The sequence below is a fragment of the Sebastes umbrosus genome, chromosome 4 (genome assembly GCF_015220745.1).
Source record: "Sebastes umbrosus isolate fSebUmb1 chromosome 4, fSebUmb1.pri, whole genome shotgun sequence".
Lineage (NCBI taxonomy): Eukaryota > Metazoa > Chordata > Actinopteri > Perciformes > Sebastidae > Sebastes > Sebastes umbrosus.
In genome coordinates this window covers 7,221,220-7,242,314 of record NC_051272.1, presented here as the reverse complement: position 1 = coordinate 7,242,314, position 21,095 = coordinate 7,221,220, and the positions used below count along the sequence as shown (strand labels likewise).

Below are 21,095 nucleotides of genomic sequence, written 5' to 3'. Positions count from 1 at the left end.
CTTTTATCATCAAAGCTAATTCCTTGTATGTGAAAAGCTACTTGGCAATAAACTGGATTTTGATTCTGAATTTATTGTGCCGTCAGTCAGACATAAGTACCTAAGTACCAAAACAATAATGTTCTTCATGAATCACACTTTTTATTCACAAGTGTTGTCCAAAATATGACGCTTTTACCTGGGAAATAAACACATGAAAAAGATCATTTAAAGATGACTTTTATCACCATCTAGTGTGTCTTAAATAAAGCAGTGGACATTTTTTCAGTTTACAAAAATTTCAGTAGATGTCCTTTTAAATTTGAGACTTGCGTCACCCTGTGGGGTTTACGCAGCACTGCTCAAGCATTTTCATTTCATTTTTCTAAACATGTACTGTACCTTCATTGTTGGGACACACTGACACATTGTGAGTGAAAAGTGCTTCTGTGGGTGCAGGAAAGAGGCGGGTGTCACTGGAAGTGTTGTTCTCCTCGTTTTCTGTATGACTAATGACCTGTATCAGGCAAAGCATAACTTTAGAACAGTTTGCCACAACTATTTTGGATGTGTCATACCGTAAGAAACTTGAGACATTTACCTGCTCGCTCAGCTTCATCATGTCCTTATCGAGTTCAAACGGCAAGCTCATCATGTCCTCAGTGTCATGTGACGCAGTGAAATCTGAGATGCAATTCAAAGAAAACACATCTATCATCATGAGAAACATGCTCAGCCATTGGCATCATTTGGAGGTCTGTTTATTGTAAATATTTAGAAATACAGAATAGTTAACTGATAGAATTAGTACCAAGTACCAGGTTAGAATACGGTAGTAATTTAGCAGCCATTTCCAAAACACGAGATTTAATTCAATGCATTTGTTCACCACAGAGAAGTAGTGCCTCAAGAAGCATGATGTTGCATTATGTGCATGCTATTTACCAAGTTGTCATACCTTCAAGATCCTCAAGGATGAGCTTCTCACAAACTGCTGCTCTGCTTTTTGAGGTTTCAAAGTAGCTGAGCAGAGATGGGGGAATATCATCTGAGTCCTGTTGTCAGAAAGTTGGTTTATATTAGTTTGGTCTCATCACAAAAGGTACAGTTTAATGTTCAGATAAGGTTCATGTTTAGTCCTGTATCTACCAAAATATCCAAACATGTGTTTTTACTAAGCTCGTGGAGGCAAAGTGAAGCAATGCTTGTGATCTCTTACAAGAAATCTGTCTGCCTGACCCCTACAGTAGGTTGGGAACGACTGCACTAAACTGTATATAAAGTAGATGTTTAAGTTAAAATACTGCTAGAAAACACATTGATGAATGTATTTACAAACCATAATGTAATATACTGTATAGTAATATTGCCATTTTTCTGCAGAACGAGTACTTTTACTTTTGATAATTTAAGTACATTTTGCTAATGATACTTTTGTACTTTTACTTAAGTAAGAATGTAAATGCAGGACTTCCACTGGTAGGAGAGTATTTTTACATTGTCGTATCGGTACTTTTTCTTGAGTAAATGATCTGAATGCTTCCTCCACCACTGTACAGTGTTAAGACTAGCAGTAGGTCAGTTGGAAGGGCAGAGAATACTCCCAAATTGTCCATAATCCACCCATTATCTATGCAAGTTAACAGAACAAAGATCTCTAAATTGTACAACAGTAATTGCATTCATACCCATAGTGTACAACCTACACTCTTATATTTAAGTTTACTATAGTTAGTTGACCACATTAATTGTATTTGGAATAATAATATTTACCCATGTAAATATATTTTTTTTTGCCAGGGCAGAAGTAAGCAACTCAAATTCAGGGAAAAAGGGGATGTGTTGCAGCCAGGTGGAAAATAAATACTTGAACATAAAAACATAATTAAATACATAAAACATACACAATAGCCTTTACCCGCTTAAAGGGTGTGATTTAATTTTTGTTTCATATTTATTCTCATTATTATCTACCTAAGATCCTCTTTGTTGTCAGTGTTTTGGTTAATTTTGTAAAAAGAAAACCAGAATAATGGTTAACATTTAGTAGGCTACTACCTTGTCATTTGAAAGTGCCTTCATCATTTAGTGTCATTATTAAAAGAAATGCTAAAAACCCACCTCTCAAGCTAGCACATACAAGTTGATAGCACGTGCTACAGTAAGCCAGCTGCAAGCTACTAGCTACATTTAGCTTGCTGTCAAATCACCTGTCCAATTAACAAGTGTTATTCCCAGCCAACATGGTTATGTGGGCCCCACATGGGTTATGCTGGGGGTACCTGGGTACCACGTGGGTATGGGCCCAAAATGGGCATCTTATCTGGGGCCCACTTGGATCAACTAAGTTGGTCCCCCATGTGGGTCCTAGTTGGGGCACTAATGGGAAATTAGTGCATGGGCTCAGAATGGGCAACACAAATGGGGCCCACTTTGGTCAACTAAGTTGGTCCCAAATGGGCTCCCCAAGTGGGCTACCTGTGTGGGTCCTAGTTGGGTCACTACTGGGAAATTAGTGCATGGGGCCAACATAGAAACTGTGGACAAACCCACTTACAACCCATATTTCAGCCCATGGAGTCCCCATGTAGTTCCCACACAGAACTTAAAGCTGGGACCAAGATGGGTCTTGGGTATGTTGCCCAGTTGGGGCCCACATAACACCCATTGTAATCCTGCATGGAATCCATGTGGGCAATTGACATTGGGTCATTATGGAACCTGTGGATAATCCCATATAGGGCCCATTTTTCAGCCCATTTCCTACCCACATGGGCCCCACAGACAAATGTTGGCTGGGTTTAGCCGAGCAAATCATCTTTCAGTTGTTATGGCCTCAGCAGGAGATGAACTCACCGTCTCCTCGTGAAGTGTAAACCTCTCCTGCTCCTCTGGACTCTCATCAGGATCAGAGATCACCTGGTTATTTAGCTCAAACATTATTGTGTCAAACACCTCATCAGAATCCATTTAACACGTCTAACTAGTATATATATTTACCACCATTTGTCGTCAGAAAGTTATCTCAAGTGTCTATAATTATCGATAACAACCATACTTGCTGTTTATCTGAATAACATGCTGTTTAATTTAACATGTTTTCTAGCAGCTGGATCAAGCTGAGAAGGTCCATCCGCGTCTGGAGGTACTTCAGTCTCCATGGAAACAGCGCTGTGGTTACTACGTGAACTCGCGAGGGACAAACCGTACAAAAGGCAAAGCGAAAATGGCAAAGGGAAAAAACATTTTTTTCCACTCCTTTTTTTAGTATTACTATTCACAAAAAATAAGTGAATCATTAAAATAACAGTTATCATCCTCAAAACTGAGCAGATATCATAGTAGACATAATACATTTACACAGACAGTAAAAATAAAAAAATAAACAGAATAAATCATTAAAAAAACATGACATAAATAAAACAAAGTTAAAAATAATAATAATAATAATAATAATAATAATAATAATTAAAAAAGATAAAGCAATTGTTAGTTATAGGGCCAGATACATTTCAATTAATATATAGAGATCTTTGGCATATTTGGATATCATTAATTTCAGGGAATTAATATAGAGTTGGGTTTCAGTATAATAGCACATAAAGTGTAAAAGCATGATGTCACTTCAATTATATCTTTACTTATATATAATAATAATAATTTGGCTTTTTTTATCATAATTTATATTATTTATTTATTTATTTATTTATTTATTTATACTTGAACTTTTACTGACCTTCTCAACAACAAAAAAGGAAACATATTTTACTTACATACCAACAAAGATACTTACACAAGATTAAGAAAAAAGACAATAAAAAGAAAAAAAATTAAATAACATAAAAAAACATAGCTTAGTGAGAGTATAGCTCAAGCCGTCTATCCAATAGAGTAATAAATAAAGGAAACATGGACTGTTTATGTTTCTTCGGGAGTATGCCTCAAGATTCTGGGGAAGGTAGCCTAGGTATTTTACAATCAATGTCCAATATGACCTTCCACAATTGTTGTTCATCATTATAAACTTCAGAGAGATCAGATGCAGCTCCCTCCATGGAGATAGTCTCTAGAGACCTCTGCTATACTAATATTTTCCATTTATATTATATTCTAAAGTCAATATTGTTGTATTGTTTTCTGTTTTGTTGTCTGTTCATTGTTAATTTGACAAAAAAGCCAAAGGGAAATACTTAAGCACTATAGTTTTCAGGTAACCATCCTTTATTGACCAATTTATCATAGTCAGATCTTTACAAATTAAAAGATTCAGTGTCATTACTCACCTGCAAATGTGTTATAACTTTCCACACTTGCAAACTAGTGTTACACTTTGCCGCCATAAGCAATCTGAGAACAGCAAAGCTGTTTGGTCGCAGCACTGCTTGGCGTAAATGAAATGTAGTGTCATGGACCTGTGTGGGCATTTTGGGCAGCCAGCTAGGCGGGGTCAGTGAGCATAAGACCTTGTAGGTGAATCACAGGACCAGAAGAACAAAAATGTGTTGGGCTGTGAACAATGCACACTTTTTCCACGGCATTTCTGATCACAAAGACCAGTTCCTCTCTCCCGTGGTGAAGTCGCTGCACTCGTGCTCTACTCCTTTCTTTGAGGAGATTCCAGTGGCCCACACAGGTTTTCCCATACACATTCCCGAGGGCTTTCTAAAAGGAACCCAGTCTCCTTCCTCAAAGTTTCAAAGAAGAACAGCACGTCCTCCATCCCAAACTGTTTGCTCCGGAGACACACTACGGCCTGTTCTCCTTTCTCGTGACCAAAACAAAACAACAGAATGGCGCCAGATCAGACTCGTTTTTCCTTCAAAGGCCAACACTGAATTCCACAACGACAATGAAAGGCACCACATCTACAACACTTGTGTGGCCCACAGGGTCAACACCATCAGTATCTTCTCAGGTCCGGTACAGACATGCTTTCATAAAGGTCACCATGGGTCAGAGCACAACTTCAGTTCTGAGGCTGACGGGCAGAAACAGGACACTTTGGTGCTGCCCCCGCTGTTGGAGTCAAACTGCCTGTCCCTTATGTTTCATTAGGTCCTCTAAGATTCATTGACCAAGTTCAATTGCTCAAAAAGGCTCCATCAGCAAGCCTTGTCCACTCCGATTAGGGCCAGGCCCTTTGTCAGTGGGCAAGGTGTCCGTCGCTTTTGTCCAAGTGCACGGAACCCAGACAGCAGCCAGACAGGGCCAAGCTGCAGATTTATACAGCAGATTACGCCAGTCAATGGCGGCTCCGGCCCAAACGCAGCAGCGGTTTGGATAGCAGCCTCGTGTTTACACTGTCAAGGGTTTTCTGTTACTCGTCTGTAGCCATTATCTTGGCAGCCATTGGGCCTATCATTTCCATCGGGGGGCTTTGACGAAAGAAGGGATTGGAGGGTAAAAATCACCCTAAACTACCCTTTAACTTTCTCTTATTGTCCATTTTAAATGCACAGGTAGCAAGTCACAGATTTATCAATCATGAAATACCAACAATGCATGATATGAATTACTAAATTGTGCTTTTGAAATTAATTTGTCTCATGGTTAGACCTGGCTTAATGATTTACCACATTAACCTCTGAGACCCACAATAGACCTGTTTTTGTCTTTTTTAGGGAGGGTCTTTAGGGGGAGATACCAGGTCAACAGCAGATGTCACATAGAGGAGGCGTACATCATCTGAAAGCTGGGAACCCGAAGATTAATTTGAGATACAGCTCAATTGTAAAAGTGTATAAGGTTTTAGAACATTATGATATAAGTATATGATGGTCATTCCCATGCTCTATTATGTCTCATAAGTTGTTGCAGCAATTTTTGGGTTGATACCATTTGTTACAGATTTGGTGCTAAATTTAACCATATTTTACCACTAGAGAATTGATAAAAGTGATCAATAATCCCTCCAAAATATCAAATTAAGACACCAAGACCTTGAGGAACACCATAGAAAAAAGCCATGCTGTGATTTGGTACTGACATTTGGAAATTTCTGCAAGAATTGCATTTTTAGGCGATTGGATGGCGAGCACTTCTGTTGTGTAAACTGCTCAGAAACCCCCTTATTGTCAATCTAGCTAGGAAAGCCATCTATCCTCTAAATGCTCCAGGTCTCTAGTTTGTGGCTGTAAAGTTTCATGAGGCTGTGATTATCCTAGAGGTCACCACAGGTCATTTTGTACAGTGAGGTCAAGTTTAAAAAAGTGGTGTCACTATAATGAAATTGCTACTATGGGGACTAACAGCATCACACATGAATACAATTAGTCTCATTGGATCCAGAAGAGTCTCAGCTTTACAGTCATACACAAATTATGCAATTCCAAGACCCCAGTATGCAGAAATATTCAAATACACCATTTTAGAAAATATCACATTTATATTGCATTCAAAAAACTGCATGTGATTATCATAAAGTGAACATGTCTGTAAAGGGGAGACTCGTGGGTACCCAGAGAACCTTTTTTCAGTCACATATCTTGAGGTCAGAGGTCAAGGGACCCCTTTGAAAATGGCCATACTAGTTTTTCCTCGCCAAAATGTTGCCTAATTTTTTAGCGTTATTTAGCCCCCTTCCTGACAAGCTAGTATGACACGAATGGTACTGATGGATTCCTTAGGTTTTTATAGTTTCATATGATATCCGTACCTTCACTGTAACGATCATGCAGGTCTCAGGGGGTTAAGTCATCATCAGTCACAGGAACGTGAATAAATAATGTGACCTAACACATTTCCCAGCGCTGGAAACTGGATGATTCTTCTCAATGCACTGATCCAGATTATCGGCTTCTGAGAGTAAGGCGACTTGTATGTAGACCTGATGGTAGTTAAAACATATTAAGTGCACGTGAGGGGGGAAATGTTTTAGCCAGCTAATCCTGCACAAATGCCGTAGTAAGCCTAATCACTCTTATGTTGCATTCTTGTAGTTATCTGCTGTCAAATCAAATTATTGCTTGGACCGTATCTGATGTTGGTTCTTCACAAATTTCCCAAAGTTACACCTGCACAACATTTAGTGAAGTTCAACCAGTTCATCCTCAACACCCTCCTAACCGAGATTATTTCTCCTTCAGTGCGATGACAACAGCGGTGAATCAGTTGGACTTGGACACAGATTTGGATTGCCTTTCAAAGTTATCATTACGCTGCCAGTGTGACCTTAGTACATCTAAATCTGCTTCAAATGACTGTGGGATTACTGTAATCAGAATTCCCCCCTAACAAGCTGGGGGCTGCGAGTCATCTTCTTCAGGTTCACTAATTTACAGTTACAAGTCTACTAGGTTTATTCAGCATTTAAACACTTCTTCACAGCTTTTTGTTTTGTAAAATCGGTATGTGGTACTACGAGGTTTAGACAACGTTTTCATGGTCTAATCCGCACATTTTGCACACGTCAAATATTTAACAGTCACATGCTGAGAACAGCATTTCCCTGCAGGGCTATCAATGGTAATATTGACAACCAGGGGCTAAAACAAATGTGAGCTCTTTTGTTTGCTCCGCTAAGGGACGGAAGACTGTATACATGTATATAGAATAGTAAATACATCCACTGTGTTGAGGCAGAATGGCTCTCTGTAACCAGAGACAAACTGTTGAGGACACTCACAGATGGCAGAATATTTAACGCAACATTTGCTTTTTAACAAAACATGCAGAATAGAGGGAAATCAAATGAAATTATTATTATTTTTTTCCATTTAGAGAAGAAGTTCTGATCACTGTAGCATGTAGTAATATGTAGTATGTTGTAAATTAGTCTTTGTAAAGGCAGATGAACGACTGACTCTGGAACAGTGCAGCCATTCATAAGAGTGCAGGGCCGGTTCTGCTTACCAAGTATTTTCATGGTGTAGACCAAAATGTCATAAATAAATATACCAGTAAATAGGCGTGACAGTGTGCGGGAGTTTTTTATTCCACTTTTATTCAATTACATTAACATGGCATCAGCATTGTCAGATTGTTGGCAACTCTTCAGCAACTATAGCCTTGTTTGTCGCTTGATAACCAACAATGTATTAGTTTATCATTGGATCTAAAAAGTTTTTTTAAGTAAGTCTTGAATGCAGTCTTGAGATTTAATCATGCCTATAATTATAGTTGTAGTGGGTTTCAACTACTTGCCCCTCTCTAAAGGATCAAATAGATATAATTTCCAACATCTAAAGGGGACATATCATGTAAAAACTCCCTGTTTCAGTGCTTGTGTTCATACATTTGGGTATCTGGAGTTCCTACCAACTCACAAACTGTGAAATAAGGCAACAGAGTCAGTTTTTTGTGGGCTGCCTCGATCAGAAAACATGTGATTCAACAAGCCATTCAGATTTGGCTCCCCTTCCTATGTTGCATGCAGGCTCGGTAGAACAAAGAACGTACATATTGACAAGAAGTAAAAGTCAATTGTTCGTTCCATTGCAACGTCAGCGGCCAGCAGCAGAGCTACGCTTCCGCCATTTTGGACTGAAAGCAACTACCAGACGACGAGATAATAAATGTTTTCAGTCCAAAATGGTGGCAGCGGCTGTTGTCAAAAAAACACAGAAGTTTCATCTCTTTGCTTCAAAACTTCTTGATTAAAATATATCGCCCACAGCTTGAGAACTACCTTTGCAAAGTTGCACCATATTTTTCTCGAAAGCCGATCAAAGCCGACTTGGCTTTTTCAGGAGGGGATCTTGAAGAGACGGGCTCTAAAATGGAGCATTTCAGACAGAGGGTGAATACAGGTATATTCAGACAGACACTATGAGAAAAATAATGTTGTTTTTTTTAATTAAAGCATGTAAACATGTTCTAGTAGAAACCCCAAAATACAAGTATGAACCTGAAAATGAGCATAATATGTCCCCTTTAAATCCTTGGCATCGCTGTCACATACTGACATCTACAGTAATAACTCATTGTGATTTTCTGACATTCATAGTGCCGTTCATGGAAACCCACCCACTTGGTGCCTAAGAGGGATAAAACCATAACCATAAAGAGAACACTTGGCCTGGTGTTAGTGCTGTGATGTGCTCTGTCGGGTCCCATGACTCGTTCTTGGCCTTGTGTCACAGGACAGTTCCTAGGGAGAGAGGAGGCTTTACTGCAGTTAATCCTCTTTGAAAAAGCATCTCCACCTCCAGCCAGCGAGCGCTAGAGGTGAGCCTGAGCCACATTACTGCCATTATGTTACTGAAAATGAGCCCTGTGTGTGTGTGTGTGTGTGTGTGTGTGTGTGTGTGTGTGTGTGTGTGTGGTGAGTGTCCTGGTGGACTTGGATTGACATGACCGGTCACATTGTGTGCTTGTGGCTGTAGGGCTGTGCAACAATTCAATATTATAGTTTATCCTTCCTCTGTATAATCATAACATTCACAAATATCAAGATATTGAGGCTCATGCTTCTTGTGTCTATCAAATTTTACCCAAATCTGTCAGAGCATGGGAACTGAAATATCTCTGAAAATCAGAAAATGCCCTGAAAAACAATGTGGCTTGAATATGAGTTTAACCTTTTAACATCTGATTTCAAATCATTTAGTACATGCAGTATCATTAACATATGCATCCATCCATTAGTTTATCCTTTGCAGGGTTGTAGAGGACCGGAGCCCACACATGTTCACACTAGGCATGGAGGTCACGGTCTATCACACACACATAGCCAGACAACTATTCATGTGCACAATATTGTCCTCAATTAACCTGACCTGCATGCGTTTGTACTGAGAGGGGAAACTGTTGCAAAGCAAACTCCTCACAGAAAAGGCCCCGGTCAGCTAGTTATGTTGCTGCCCCTTATTAACACACTGGTATCAAAATAATACTGTGAAATATCTTGATATAATTTGGCCCCTATCACCCACCTCTAAGTGCTTAAGTGTGTGGATTTACCATGGCATTGTTGTCACGTTTGAAGTAGGCAGATGGACCCAAATGTAGAGACAGCAACAGGCAGGAGACAGGAACTAAAGAACAAACTATTCATTCTCCAACTAGGAATACAAAGTAAATACACTAAGAAACAAAGACAGGCAGAACACGAGAAGCAAATATTCGGCTTCGACTGTGGGAATGATGACAAAAGGAACTGAGGAAGGACTCAAAGAACAGACAGGTATAAATACACATGGTGCTAATCACCAGACAAGGCACAGCTGGAATAAAAAGGGAAACGATGATGATGAGACAAGAGGACTGGCAACACAGGCTGGATACTAAACAGGTGTATCTAATCAAGGAGGCCAGAAACACACGAAGGCAGGAACTGAAACCACAGGAGAAGTTAGTCTTTCAAAATAAAACAGGAAACTATTAATACATGACAAGAAACAAAGAAAACATAACCTCAGAGCGGAGCAGATCATGACAATTTAATAATCATGGAAGTGACTTAACTACCATGCAATTATACTTGATGATACAACAGGATCATAGAATGTGTGTAATTTCATACAGGAATCAGTATGTGGTGGCATCACCATTCAAGCAATTCATTGTGATTTTACAATTTTTATGCCAGAGTACCACAGATATAATGAAACATTATAGAGAAGCTGGCTCTGTACCATACAATACCAACTGAAAATAATCATTTATATCCATTAACATCAAAGTAATACTTTTTTAGTCTGGGTGTTGGGGGAAAAGACCTATTTAATTATATTTGAGTAACAGGTCAATTGATTAAGTGACATATTGTGATTCAACCTGTATCCCCAAACTTCTGGAATTGAAGATATGTGTGTCCATTTTGTTTGGAATTAAATGAAGGAAACATACAAGAGCAGTGGTCAACTACTACAGATAAACAGACAAAGAAAAGATGACATGCACAAAGTCAAACTTCATCAACAAAAACTCGAGATAAAACACCACTACTGCTGGCCTCAGTGCTTGAATGATCCTTGGACTTGTAATAATAAGATAATGACAGTTCACAGAGTTACATAAGAGCACTGCAGGGACACACAAGTCTTTGCCGCTGTAACAAAAGATGAGAGCACCAGATCGTGACCTCTGCCAGGACTACCTGCAGCTACTGTATGGTAGGTGGCAGAACGTTATACCTATATATAGTCTGTTGTTTTATAAGAGAAATAGGACAGCTTGGAAACAAAAGCCACAAAAAGAATCCCTTTGGTGAGAGAAAACCATCCTTGAGTAACCTCCAGTTAAACACTAGAACACTTTGACTCCGACAAGACACAACATGGTGGAAGCAGATAGCATTTATCACCATCTAGTGTTTCCATTCTTATTTCGCCCATCAGCACTTCTCATGGCCTCGCGCTCTCATTTTGACTCTCAAAAAAAACCCCACAGAACTGGATCAAGGCTGTTGGGGTGAGCGTCACCGCTGACTGTTTTCTTTTGTTTTATCAGAGCAGGTTTGAGCTGCACACTGCCTATCATATCACACTGGCCTTTTTTTTCTGGTTTTCAAAGCAGCTCCCACACAGCACACATTATTCCCCTGGGTGAAAACAGAGCTTTTCAAGACAATAGCACACATATTCAAGTTCTGTATACGTTGAAGAGTTTATGATGTTATAAATAGTTAATCTAAATATACTTACATCATAGGGTTGGATAACAGTCGCAGGATGTTACCTCTATAGGTGGAAGTGGGAGTTCAATGTTTCTCTTCCAAGTATGTCATTCTTTTCTTAATACTGGTATCAAAAGAAATACAATATGGGGTATGACTGTAAAGCTGAGACTCTTGTGGATCCAATGACCCCAACTGTATTCATGTGTGATGATGTTAGTCCCCATATTAGCCATTTCATTGTAGTGAGACCATTTTTTTTTCACTGTATAAAATGACCTGTGGTGACCTTTAGGATAGCCTCATGAAACTTTATTAATATGAATCTGAAATGTAACTAGTAACTCAATATATCAAATTATTGTAGTGGAGTAAAAAGTACAATATTTCCCGTTTGAATTGTAGTGAAGTAGAAGTAGAAAGTAGCAGAAAAGGGAAATACTCAAGTAAAGTACAAGTGCCTCAAAATTGTACTAAAGTACAGTATATGAGTAAATGTATTTAGTTACTTTCCACCACTGATGGCTTTCCTATATTGACAATAAAGTGGTTTATGATCAGTTTCCATAACAGAAGTGCTCGCCATCCAATCGCCAAAATTCTTGCAGAAATCTACAAATGTCAAAAGTTTTTGAAACCAAATCACATCATGGCTTTTTCTATGGTGTACCTCAAGGTCTTGGTGTCTTAATGTGGTATTTTGGAGGGATTATTGATCATTTTTATCAATTCTCTAGTGGTAAAATATGGTTAAATTTAGCACCAAATCTGTAACAAATGGTATCAACCCAAAAATTGCTGCAACAACTTATGATACATAGTAGAGCATGGGAATGTACATCATATACTTCTATCATAATAAGTTCTTAGCCCTTAAATACTTTCACAATTTATTTTAACTAATTCATTCATTCATTCATTCATGTTTATTTCTGATTTATGTCTAAAACAAATTCATCTTCAGGTTCCCAGCTTTCAGATGATGTACACCACTTCTATGTGACATCTACTGCTGACCTGTTATCTCCGCCTAAAGACCCCCTGTACCCCCCTAAAAAAAGACAACAAATTGGTCTATGTGGGTCTCTTAGGTTTATCACGACACAATTCAGCAGCACCACAAACTGCTGCCTCCAAAATGACCAAACTGAACATTATGACCTTCATGAAAGTAGGAGTTACTGTAGACTGCATTAGTTTTAGCAACATGTACCTAATAAAGTGGCAACTGAGTGCATGACTTTCTTAATATGCATCTTAACACAATAACCATTTATTCTATGAGGACAATATTTGGGTAACAGATGTTTCCTCAGGTTTATCTTGTTTCTGAGGGGGTGAGTGTGAAGAATCAGGAGCAGCATCTAATCCTTGATTCGCCCATTCATGCCAGCTCCGGGTGATTCCCATTGGCTGACAACTTGCATCTCTGTGACACAGTGAAAACCAATACGCCTTAACTTTCCATCAGAGGTCTGGCGGAGGTAAACTCGTGACGGCCGGATGGTCTCATGTTACCAAAGTCAGCGTCAGGTCATGAAGAATTCAACACGTAGGAAAGATAAGCCGCCATCTGTGACCGGCTCTCGCAAAATCAAAACAGCAGCACGAGTCCATGTAAATGAATCACCTGATTTATTCCTATTTCAAAACAAGAGACAAAACTCAACCTAAAGACATTGGGGTTATTTTTCAAAATAAAAACACAAATTTCACAATTGATCAATTAATCTGGAGAATGAACTGAAGCCTCAATTTATGTTCCTCAAATGAGTAAAAAAAATAAAATTCCTACCTCTCTCTCGTTGCTAATGTGTGACACTATATATTGGGTTATACTGCCACAGCACAAGGTCCAGCTGTTTTTATAGATGGTTTAACCAGCTGGAAAAAAACTGAAAATAGATTTTACTACAGAGCATGAGGAGGCAGACAATAAGAGATGAGTCAGAGAAAGAGTCACAGCATGGTGAAGGGTAACAAAGAAGTCATAATAGTCTAATATTGGTTATGACCATGTGACCAGACTTTTGGAATTTATCATATATGTATTTAAATTTGGGGGATTTTATTATGTCTTGATGGTTAGTCGGGTTTATTTATATATACATTTTATGATTTATTTATTATTAATTTATTTTAATTAATATGTATTGCATGTGACATCAGATTATGACTATTAAATTGACAACAAGTTTGGTTGTGATGTATTTTAATTTAGTCATGTGATATCACAACAGTAACCAGTTATCTGTAAATCCATCAACAACATCAAAAACAAATATTCAAGAGCTGTATTTGGATAGTAAAGATGAAAACTATCTGTATTTATTATTTTATTTTTCGTTTTATTTTTATGTTTTATCATTATTAAGTGTCTGGCGGTCCACTGCTGCTACGTGAACATAGCAGTCAGTTTGATCAGTAAGTGTTTTATCATTTGACCCCAGACGACCTTAAGGGAGTATTTTTATCCTCCTTCTAGTCCTTTAGTCAAAGTGATCTTTTCAGGCTTCACACATGGCTGACATGTGGCACGCCACACGGTCTGTCTCATGAGCGAAGTCATCTTATCATCATACTCCATAAAGAAGGGGCCATTCTTCCAGTCCGACAGATACATCACCAATTCCTTGAAAGATGAGCTGATTCCTAAACCGTCATCAATTAACACAAAGCTACATATAGTATAGCCTACATACACACACGTCATTGTACTCACTACCAGGAACGTCCTTGACATAATGAATGCTTGTCTAGTCATGATAACGGCTCTTATCCAATCTGTAAAAGTGACCTTCAGAAAACTAAAACAAGAGACTCGCTGATTTAAAATATCACATCAATGAATGTAACCGTCACCACAGAGACTGATTATCATGAGCCCAGCTGTTAAGTTGAGAACTCAATACGTACTTCTGCTAAATTAATCTGTATCCTGTGCTCTTCATTCAAGATAATTGAGTGCTACGGGAGTTCTAAAACCAGGAAATGAGTTAGCATTTTAGCCCTTCCGGTTCCCTCGTCTGGAAGTCAACGGGTTTTTTGAAAGGGTTTTTAGTTAGATGCCTGAAATAAGATGTGGTTAACAGAAGCTTAAGAGATTTTAACATTTTGTTCTACGACATAAAATGCATCAGTAAATTTGCCTTTATGTGCCTTAAAAAAGACTGTTGCTAACAATTAGCTAAATGAGACTACTAATCGTCATCACGCTTATTCGTCCGTCTTTACAGCCTTGTTTATTCTCACGTTCGTGTCACCGTGGTGTAGTTAGTTTATAGCCTAACGTTAGATTTTTACTTCTGGCGATTGCATTTATGCTTCCAAATCATAAAAGTGGTGTTCATTTTAGAATATTTTACAGAACAAAACATGTAAGTATCATAAACGTTTGTTTGCAACACAGCTTATTTTCTGTAATAATCCAAAACTCAATGGAAAAATCACATTGGCTTTTCGTTGAGGGAACTAGGGTGATGCTAACTTCCTTTTTGGCCTACAAGAATACGTCATCCCTGGAGCACTCTATATGATAATGCCGTATTAGAGCTCACATACAAAGCAATTGCTGAAAGTAACTCATAGATGTTTAAGAACTACAATGTTCTTTTTGCTGTCATATTTTTTGTTGTTCAACTTACTGCAGATGTTCAGTTAGAACACCAGATTTCACAAGATATTTAGTGCTGAAAACTTCTCGAGTGCTTTAGTACTGCATACTGAAATAAGCAAATAAGTAGTGGAACTCTGGTGAGAGAAATACTGCTCAAACATTTTCACTCCTATATGTGTTTTATAACCATAAACTGTATGATTGCATCAGGCTCTAAACACTCAAAACGGCTCAACAAGAAGTTTCAGTTCACTAAAACGTCCCCTCTCTAGTGTCAGCTTTCACTGATCAGACATCACAGTACCTCACACTATTATCACCTTTCGTATCAGTGACACTTTTAGCTACTTTGTCTGCAGTACATTGAGCCCCAGCTGATACCGTTCACTGCTTGCAGATACAAGAGTTTAGTTTCAGCAGTGAAAACTTTTACTGACTTTAATCTATGCAGTTCCAAGGAAATATTAAGAGATACAGTGGAAACTGTTTATAGTGATCACGTCTGTCTGGATCAAACTGATAAGTGGTTGATTATTATAACTAGGGCTGTCCTCGACTAAGGAAATTCTTAGTTGATTAACACTTATATGTATTTGTCGACTAATTGATTAGTTGATTTAATTGACAGATCTGTAAAACTTGAGTTGTGTTTACCAGAGATGTGCTCTTAAGTTTTTTAGAAATAAGTCATTCAGCATGAAAAAACAACCAATCTACTAAAGAATCTTAGTCGACTAAGACCAAAACAACCGATTAGTCGACTAATAGGGGGCAGCCCTAATTATAACCTATTTTTTTTTTCTTTTTCTTTATTTCTCATGCAGATAACCATCTAATTGATATTTAGTACATGAATATAAAGTAATGAAATGGACAGCTTTTACTGGATTTTATTGACTGTTTCAAAAATACTGTACAGTTGTTTTAAACGCTTTTCAAATAACTGTACAGCCGTAGTTCAAATTATAATTAGGCAGTAACGTCAGTAGTGCAAATAGGCTACAAAGCCACAGCCTGTCGCTGGTTTAAATGCATTTCTAAGTTTTTTAACAGGCATGAAAATAAACTGTAGGCTATCAATGCTTAATAAAAAAATTAAATCTAAAATATATCTTTTTTTTCCTTAAAGTATGTTTACATATATAAAAAGACCCAAAATGAACACTGTAAGCAGACTACTTGATTACTATAAGCAAATTATTTAAACAGCATTTGTATAGGAATGATTCTGTCCCGAGGTTTTTGATCGATATAAGCCGTTAATCACTGTAACCGTGAGCACAATGAGCGGTTTCCACTGTAACAGGAAATGAAGGGAGAGAGATGGGTTCCTGTTCAGATGGGAACTAGGTATGTTAAGGTTCCTGGTCAGCAAAATGTTTCTTCTTTAGCTCCATAGATTGAGCTGTAAACTGTTCTCTGCCTCTGAAGCCACTCTGCCATCGAGAAATGTTCATAATCACCTTGAGCTACTGCTATCCTATTAGCCAAAGCCGCCGGCTGCCCTTCTCAGCCGCTGCTTTATGACTTGACAAAATCCCTGACCACAAAAACCCTGAATCACTCACAATCACCATATTACATAATGCCATAAATCCACTGCATCCAATTCCCACTGGGTTAACCCAGGCCTGTCAGCTTTGTTGCTCAGCCTCAGCTGCTGGTTCTGGGTATTCTGTGTGACTTGTTCACGGCATCTTCAGTGAATAAACAGAAAGGACGGACTGCTGGGTGTTGAACCAGCAGCAGAGGCACCAGTTCCAGACCAACATCTTCTTTCATTTCCCATTTCCTCGCCTCATGAAACCACAATGGTTTGCTTTCACTGAAATGTGTTTTTTTTTTCTTCTGTCAAACAAAAGTGTGAATGAAGTCTTCCTGTTTTTAACAGTATTGGTCTTTGAACTGTTTTGAAGCAAAATTATCTTAAATCTGATGATAAAGAGGTAAGCATATTGAGTTGTTTGCCATCATAGCTCCATGGCTCTTACACTACATTATGTAACAACATCACATTATGTAATAACACAACAAAATGTAATGCATTTTCACTTCATTATGTAATAACACCTGTATTTTTTAATAATCTGCTGCATTTTGTAATAAACAGCTTGAATGCAATATTTAAGGTGTGTAGGATCTGTCGGCATCTAGTGGTGACGTTGTAGATTACAACCGACTGAAACTTCTCCCGTGTGCTAAGTGTGTAGGAGAACTATGGTGGTAGATGCGAAAACATGAATGTCTCTCTCTAGAGGCAGTGTTTGGTTTGTCCATTTTGGGCTACTGGAGAAACGTGGCGGCCGGCTCCGCGAAGAGGTCTCGCTCCTTTTGTAGATATAAACAACTCATTCTAAGGTAATGAAAACACAACGATTATTATTTGCAGGTGATTAAACACTGAAGAAAACATACTTATTAATATTATATACCATTTCTGCATGTTAACACTCTAAAATCAACATGTTAGGATTCTTATTGTTAGCATGCATTTAGCTCAACGCGATGCTGTGCTCGGTAGATGATTTGTTCATTTCTAACAGGGGGGACGGACCTGGTGCACACTAGACTATTGAACTGCCCCATGAACAACTGTTTTGATTTTGTCATTTTTACAGAAATAAATAACTATATTTAGAGAATATTATCGATCCAAGACGAAACAGACAGAAGGGCAGGACTCTGAGAAAAAGTCGCAATTACAAATCCATCTGCTACTTCAGCACCACGGACAGCGTTATGGTTTCATCAATACACAGTTAGGCTACTGGTATTTCAGAGCCGTGGTCGGGGGCAATAGATTCTAACTTGAACAAACCTCAGTGAGATAAAGGATCAATGAGTCAGGCAGATTAGACTAACGTATTCATCTAAACCACTAGTTCCCAACCTGGGGGTCCCGACCCCCACTAGGGGTCGCCAAAGCTTCACGAGGGGTCGTGAGGCCTTCTTGATTTTAAGGGGTGTATACAAATATACAGTTGGCCTATATCTCAGCATTTCAACAATTTTTGTGAAGAAAACTAAATTAAATTGTTATTTTTAAAGTCTAGATTGTTATGTAAGATATAAACTTAAAAATTTGAAAAGTACACAGTTAAAACAACCAAAGAACTAATAGAACAGTGGCCAAGCGGCAGGGAGAAGAAAACACTGAATTTGTCCAATAAAAAACAAGTCTTTTAAGTATGTACCATTGTTAGAAATAAAACAAAAATACATAATACAAAGAATATGATTACAGGATCCTAAAAAATAACAGGAAAACTCATCTCTGATGCAATATTCACAGGAAATAATCTGCTCAAAATTCATCCAAATCGCTCGTTTTGCACAAACTTCCTGCCGTTATTGCATTCACTATTTGGGTTAATTATATAGTTTATCCGTTTTTCTGTACTGTTATTATGAATACAATATGAAATATACATAAAATATGTCACTTAGTCAGGGGTCGTCAGTTTACTCAATGATAGAAAAGGGGTCCCTCAAGGAAAAGGATTGGGAACTGCTGATAAACAACCCCTCTGTCCTTTTAGGCTGGCTTTAGACTCTTATTATCTCTTTAGGTTGTCTAAACACATCTGTCACCACTGCACTCACACACACTATACTGGCACATATTCCAACCAGGGAGCTGACCACAGGAGGTGATCTGCTCAAACACGCTTTGAAAGGGCAAAGGACGAAGCAGCATTACACTCTGACCAGAAGGTGATTATGCAATACTAATACCTCTCTTGGCTTTTGAATGGGTGATGGCATGTACCTAGATAATGTGTCATCAGCCAAACAAAATATACATGCACTAATAGAATTAACATGCTTTCCTCCCACATGCTCTCAGTGCGGCCCTGCTGATGAGATGGAGGCTATTAGCAGCGATCAATAAGTGTGTTACTTAGGCTGCTCTCGCTGAGCTCCTGCGGAGAGTGAAAAGTGCAGCGAGCAGCCAAAAATCCTGGACATTTTGTACAGTGAGGATGACGGGCTGTGTTCACGTCAGGAGCACAGAGAGAGATATATACGACACAATACTCTTCAGAGCCGTGATAGGAGCCATGAACTGGAAGTAATAGGATTTGTGTGAGCATCAGATACACACGCTTACACACACACACACATTTTGGCCTGGCAAAGACCTCCTGACTACTACTGAGAGATTTCTGTGATGATATCCTCGATGCACCTTAAACAGTGTGGGTGGATATCAAACCAGACTCTGGGGCAACTCAGGACAAATAGACATGGGTGGTTTCAGTCTCTCCTTTCCAATGTGCACTTGCATGAATTCCATCTCAATGATTTAACCCGAAAAATAAAAACAAGCACATCTTCCCAGAGAAAAAACAAGAAAGTAATCTCCTCGACTATGGACATTTGATTCATCAAAATAAGGCAACAGTAAACTTTTTTTCAGGTAATGCCACCTTAAAGGGCACATCTCATGAAAAACTCACGTTTTCAGTGCTTGTGCACATACATTTGTTTCTCGCAAGCCAATCAGAGCAGACTCGGCTTTAATATTAGGGTGTCTTAAAGAGACAGGGTGCTAAAACAGAGCATTTCAGACAGAGGGTGAATACAGGTATATTCGTATACACAGTATGAGGAAAATAATGTGTTTTTTGAACACTAAAGCATGTAAACATGTTCTAGAAGAAACCCAGAATACATGAATGACCCTGAAAATGAGCATGATATGTCCCCTTTAAATCCATATTGTCCTGAGATTTAAAGCATGCGGAGAGAGTACTCATTGTTTGCAGTGAAGGTGATCCAATTCTCCCATTTTCTGGGAAAGGTCTCCCCATATTTCCTCTGAGAAAACATCAGTTTTTCCATCACAAATGTATCCCTTACAATGGATGCATTGTTGAAGTCCGGGAGGTTTGGTTTTCTACCTGTTTTTAGTTATTGCTTTTTGGCTGGCAGCCAATACAATTTTTACAGAGATATAGGTTTTGTGTTATTATTACTTCTTGTCTTATCAAAGCAAGATGTAATATGTTGTTTCAACAAGTAAACAAACATGTCATTTAAAAAAAAAAATTGCCAAAAAGGAACTTAGTTTTGATTAAATGGACACAGAATGATAGCCCGTGCTCTACATATGCAGAAAAAAAAGGTGAGATTAAGAAGGATTATGTGAAAGTGGCACAATAGAAGTGTGACCCTGAAACTGTGATGTGAAGGGGAGGTGGAGGAGTGCACACAGTTCCCTCCCACGACCCAGTTTCAGTTTTTTTTTTAGTCATATCGTTTCACTATGAGGTTGTAGCGCTTAACTTTACCCACTACTCTCTCAAACCCTTATCACACAGTCGTGCCAGGGCCATACTGTTAACTGCTTATTCTAGCTACTTATATACAGTATGTGTTAGGGATCTTAATCTATGACTGTACTTCATAAAAAAAATATATTTTGTACGTGAAATTATAATCAGCAAAGTAACTAGTTCTTCGCCACCAAAGGAAGTTTTATTATTTCCTTTCTGTGAGTTCTTCACTCACATGTTGTTCTGGTTTGCATTCTGTGCTTGTAGCCAGCTATAGACACACATTTTGGGAAAAGTGTCAACAAGTCTATTATAGCCTTTTTCCTAACAAGTGCCTTTAATTGTATTTAGTGTGACTATTCCTATGTCTGTAACCTGCTAAGTCTATTCATCTAGGCAAAAAATAATGTTTATTAAAACGTATGTAAAAAAAATACAACCTAAATAGTGCATTAAAACAAATCAGTAAGATAATGTAAAAGAAAGGTGAAAAACAGATATATAATGTATCTTTAAACAGTAAATTAACTGTAAAATACTGTGAAATTAATAAAAAAAACAGTATTTCTCATTAACAGTACAAAGCTGTAAATTTCAGCGACAGTATAATAATGTTAGTTTTACAGTAACATAAAGGAAACCCTGCTGCCAGCTCTTTACTGTT

The 21,095-nt window shown here is 38.3% G+C and overlaps 1 protein-coding gene across 2 annotated transcripts in view; it reads right to left on the bottom strand.

Moving 5' to 3' along the window:
- Nucleotides 1-3,129, bottom strand: part of lrriq1 (leucine-rich repeats and IQ motif containing 1) — a 46,892-nt gene extending 43,763 nt beyond the window's left edge. The window contains exons 1-5 of one of the 2 annotated variants that reach the window (XM_037768656.1): nucleotides 2,980-3,129; nucleotides 2,836-2,898; nucleotides 938-1,034; nucleotides 581-663; nucleotides 382-496 (exon numbers count right to left, since the gene is read on the bottom strand). In XM_037768656.1, the coding sequence (XP_037624584.1) occupies nucleotides 382-496; nucleotides 581-663; nucleotides 938-1,034; nucleotides 2,836-2,898; nucleotides 2,980-2,985 (364 nt within the window). In that variant the 5' untranslated portion in view covers nucleotides 2,986-3,129. Of the gene's footprint in view, nucleotides 1-381; nucleotides 497-580; nucleotides 664-937; nucleotides 1,035-2,835 lie in introns of both variants that reach the window. The other variant, XM_037768655.1, reaches the window with a different exon arrangement.
- Between the last annotated feature and the right edge of the window lie 17,966 nt (nucleotides 3,130-21,095).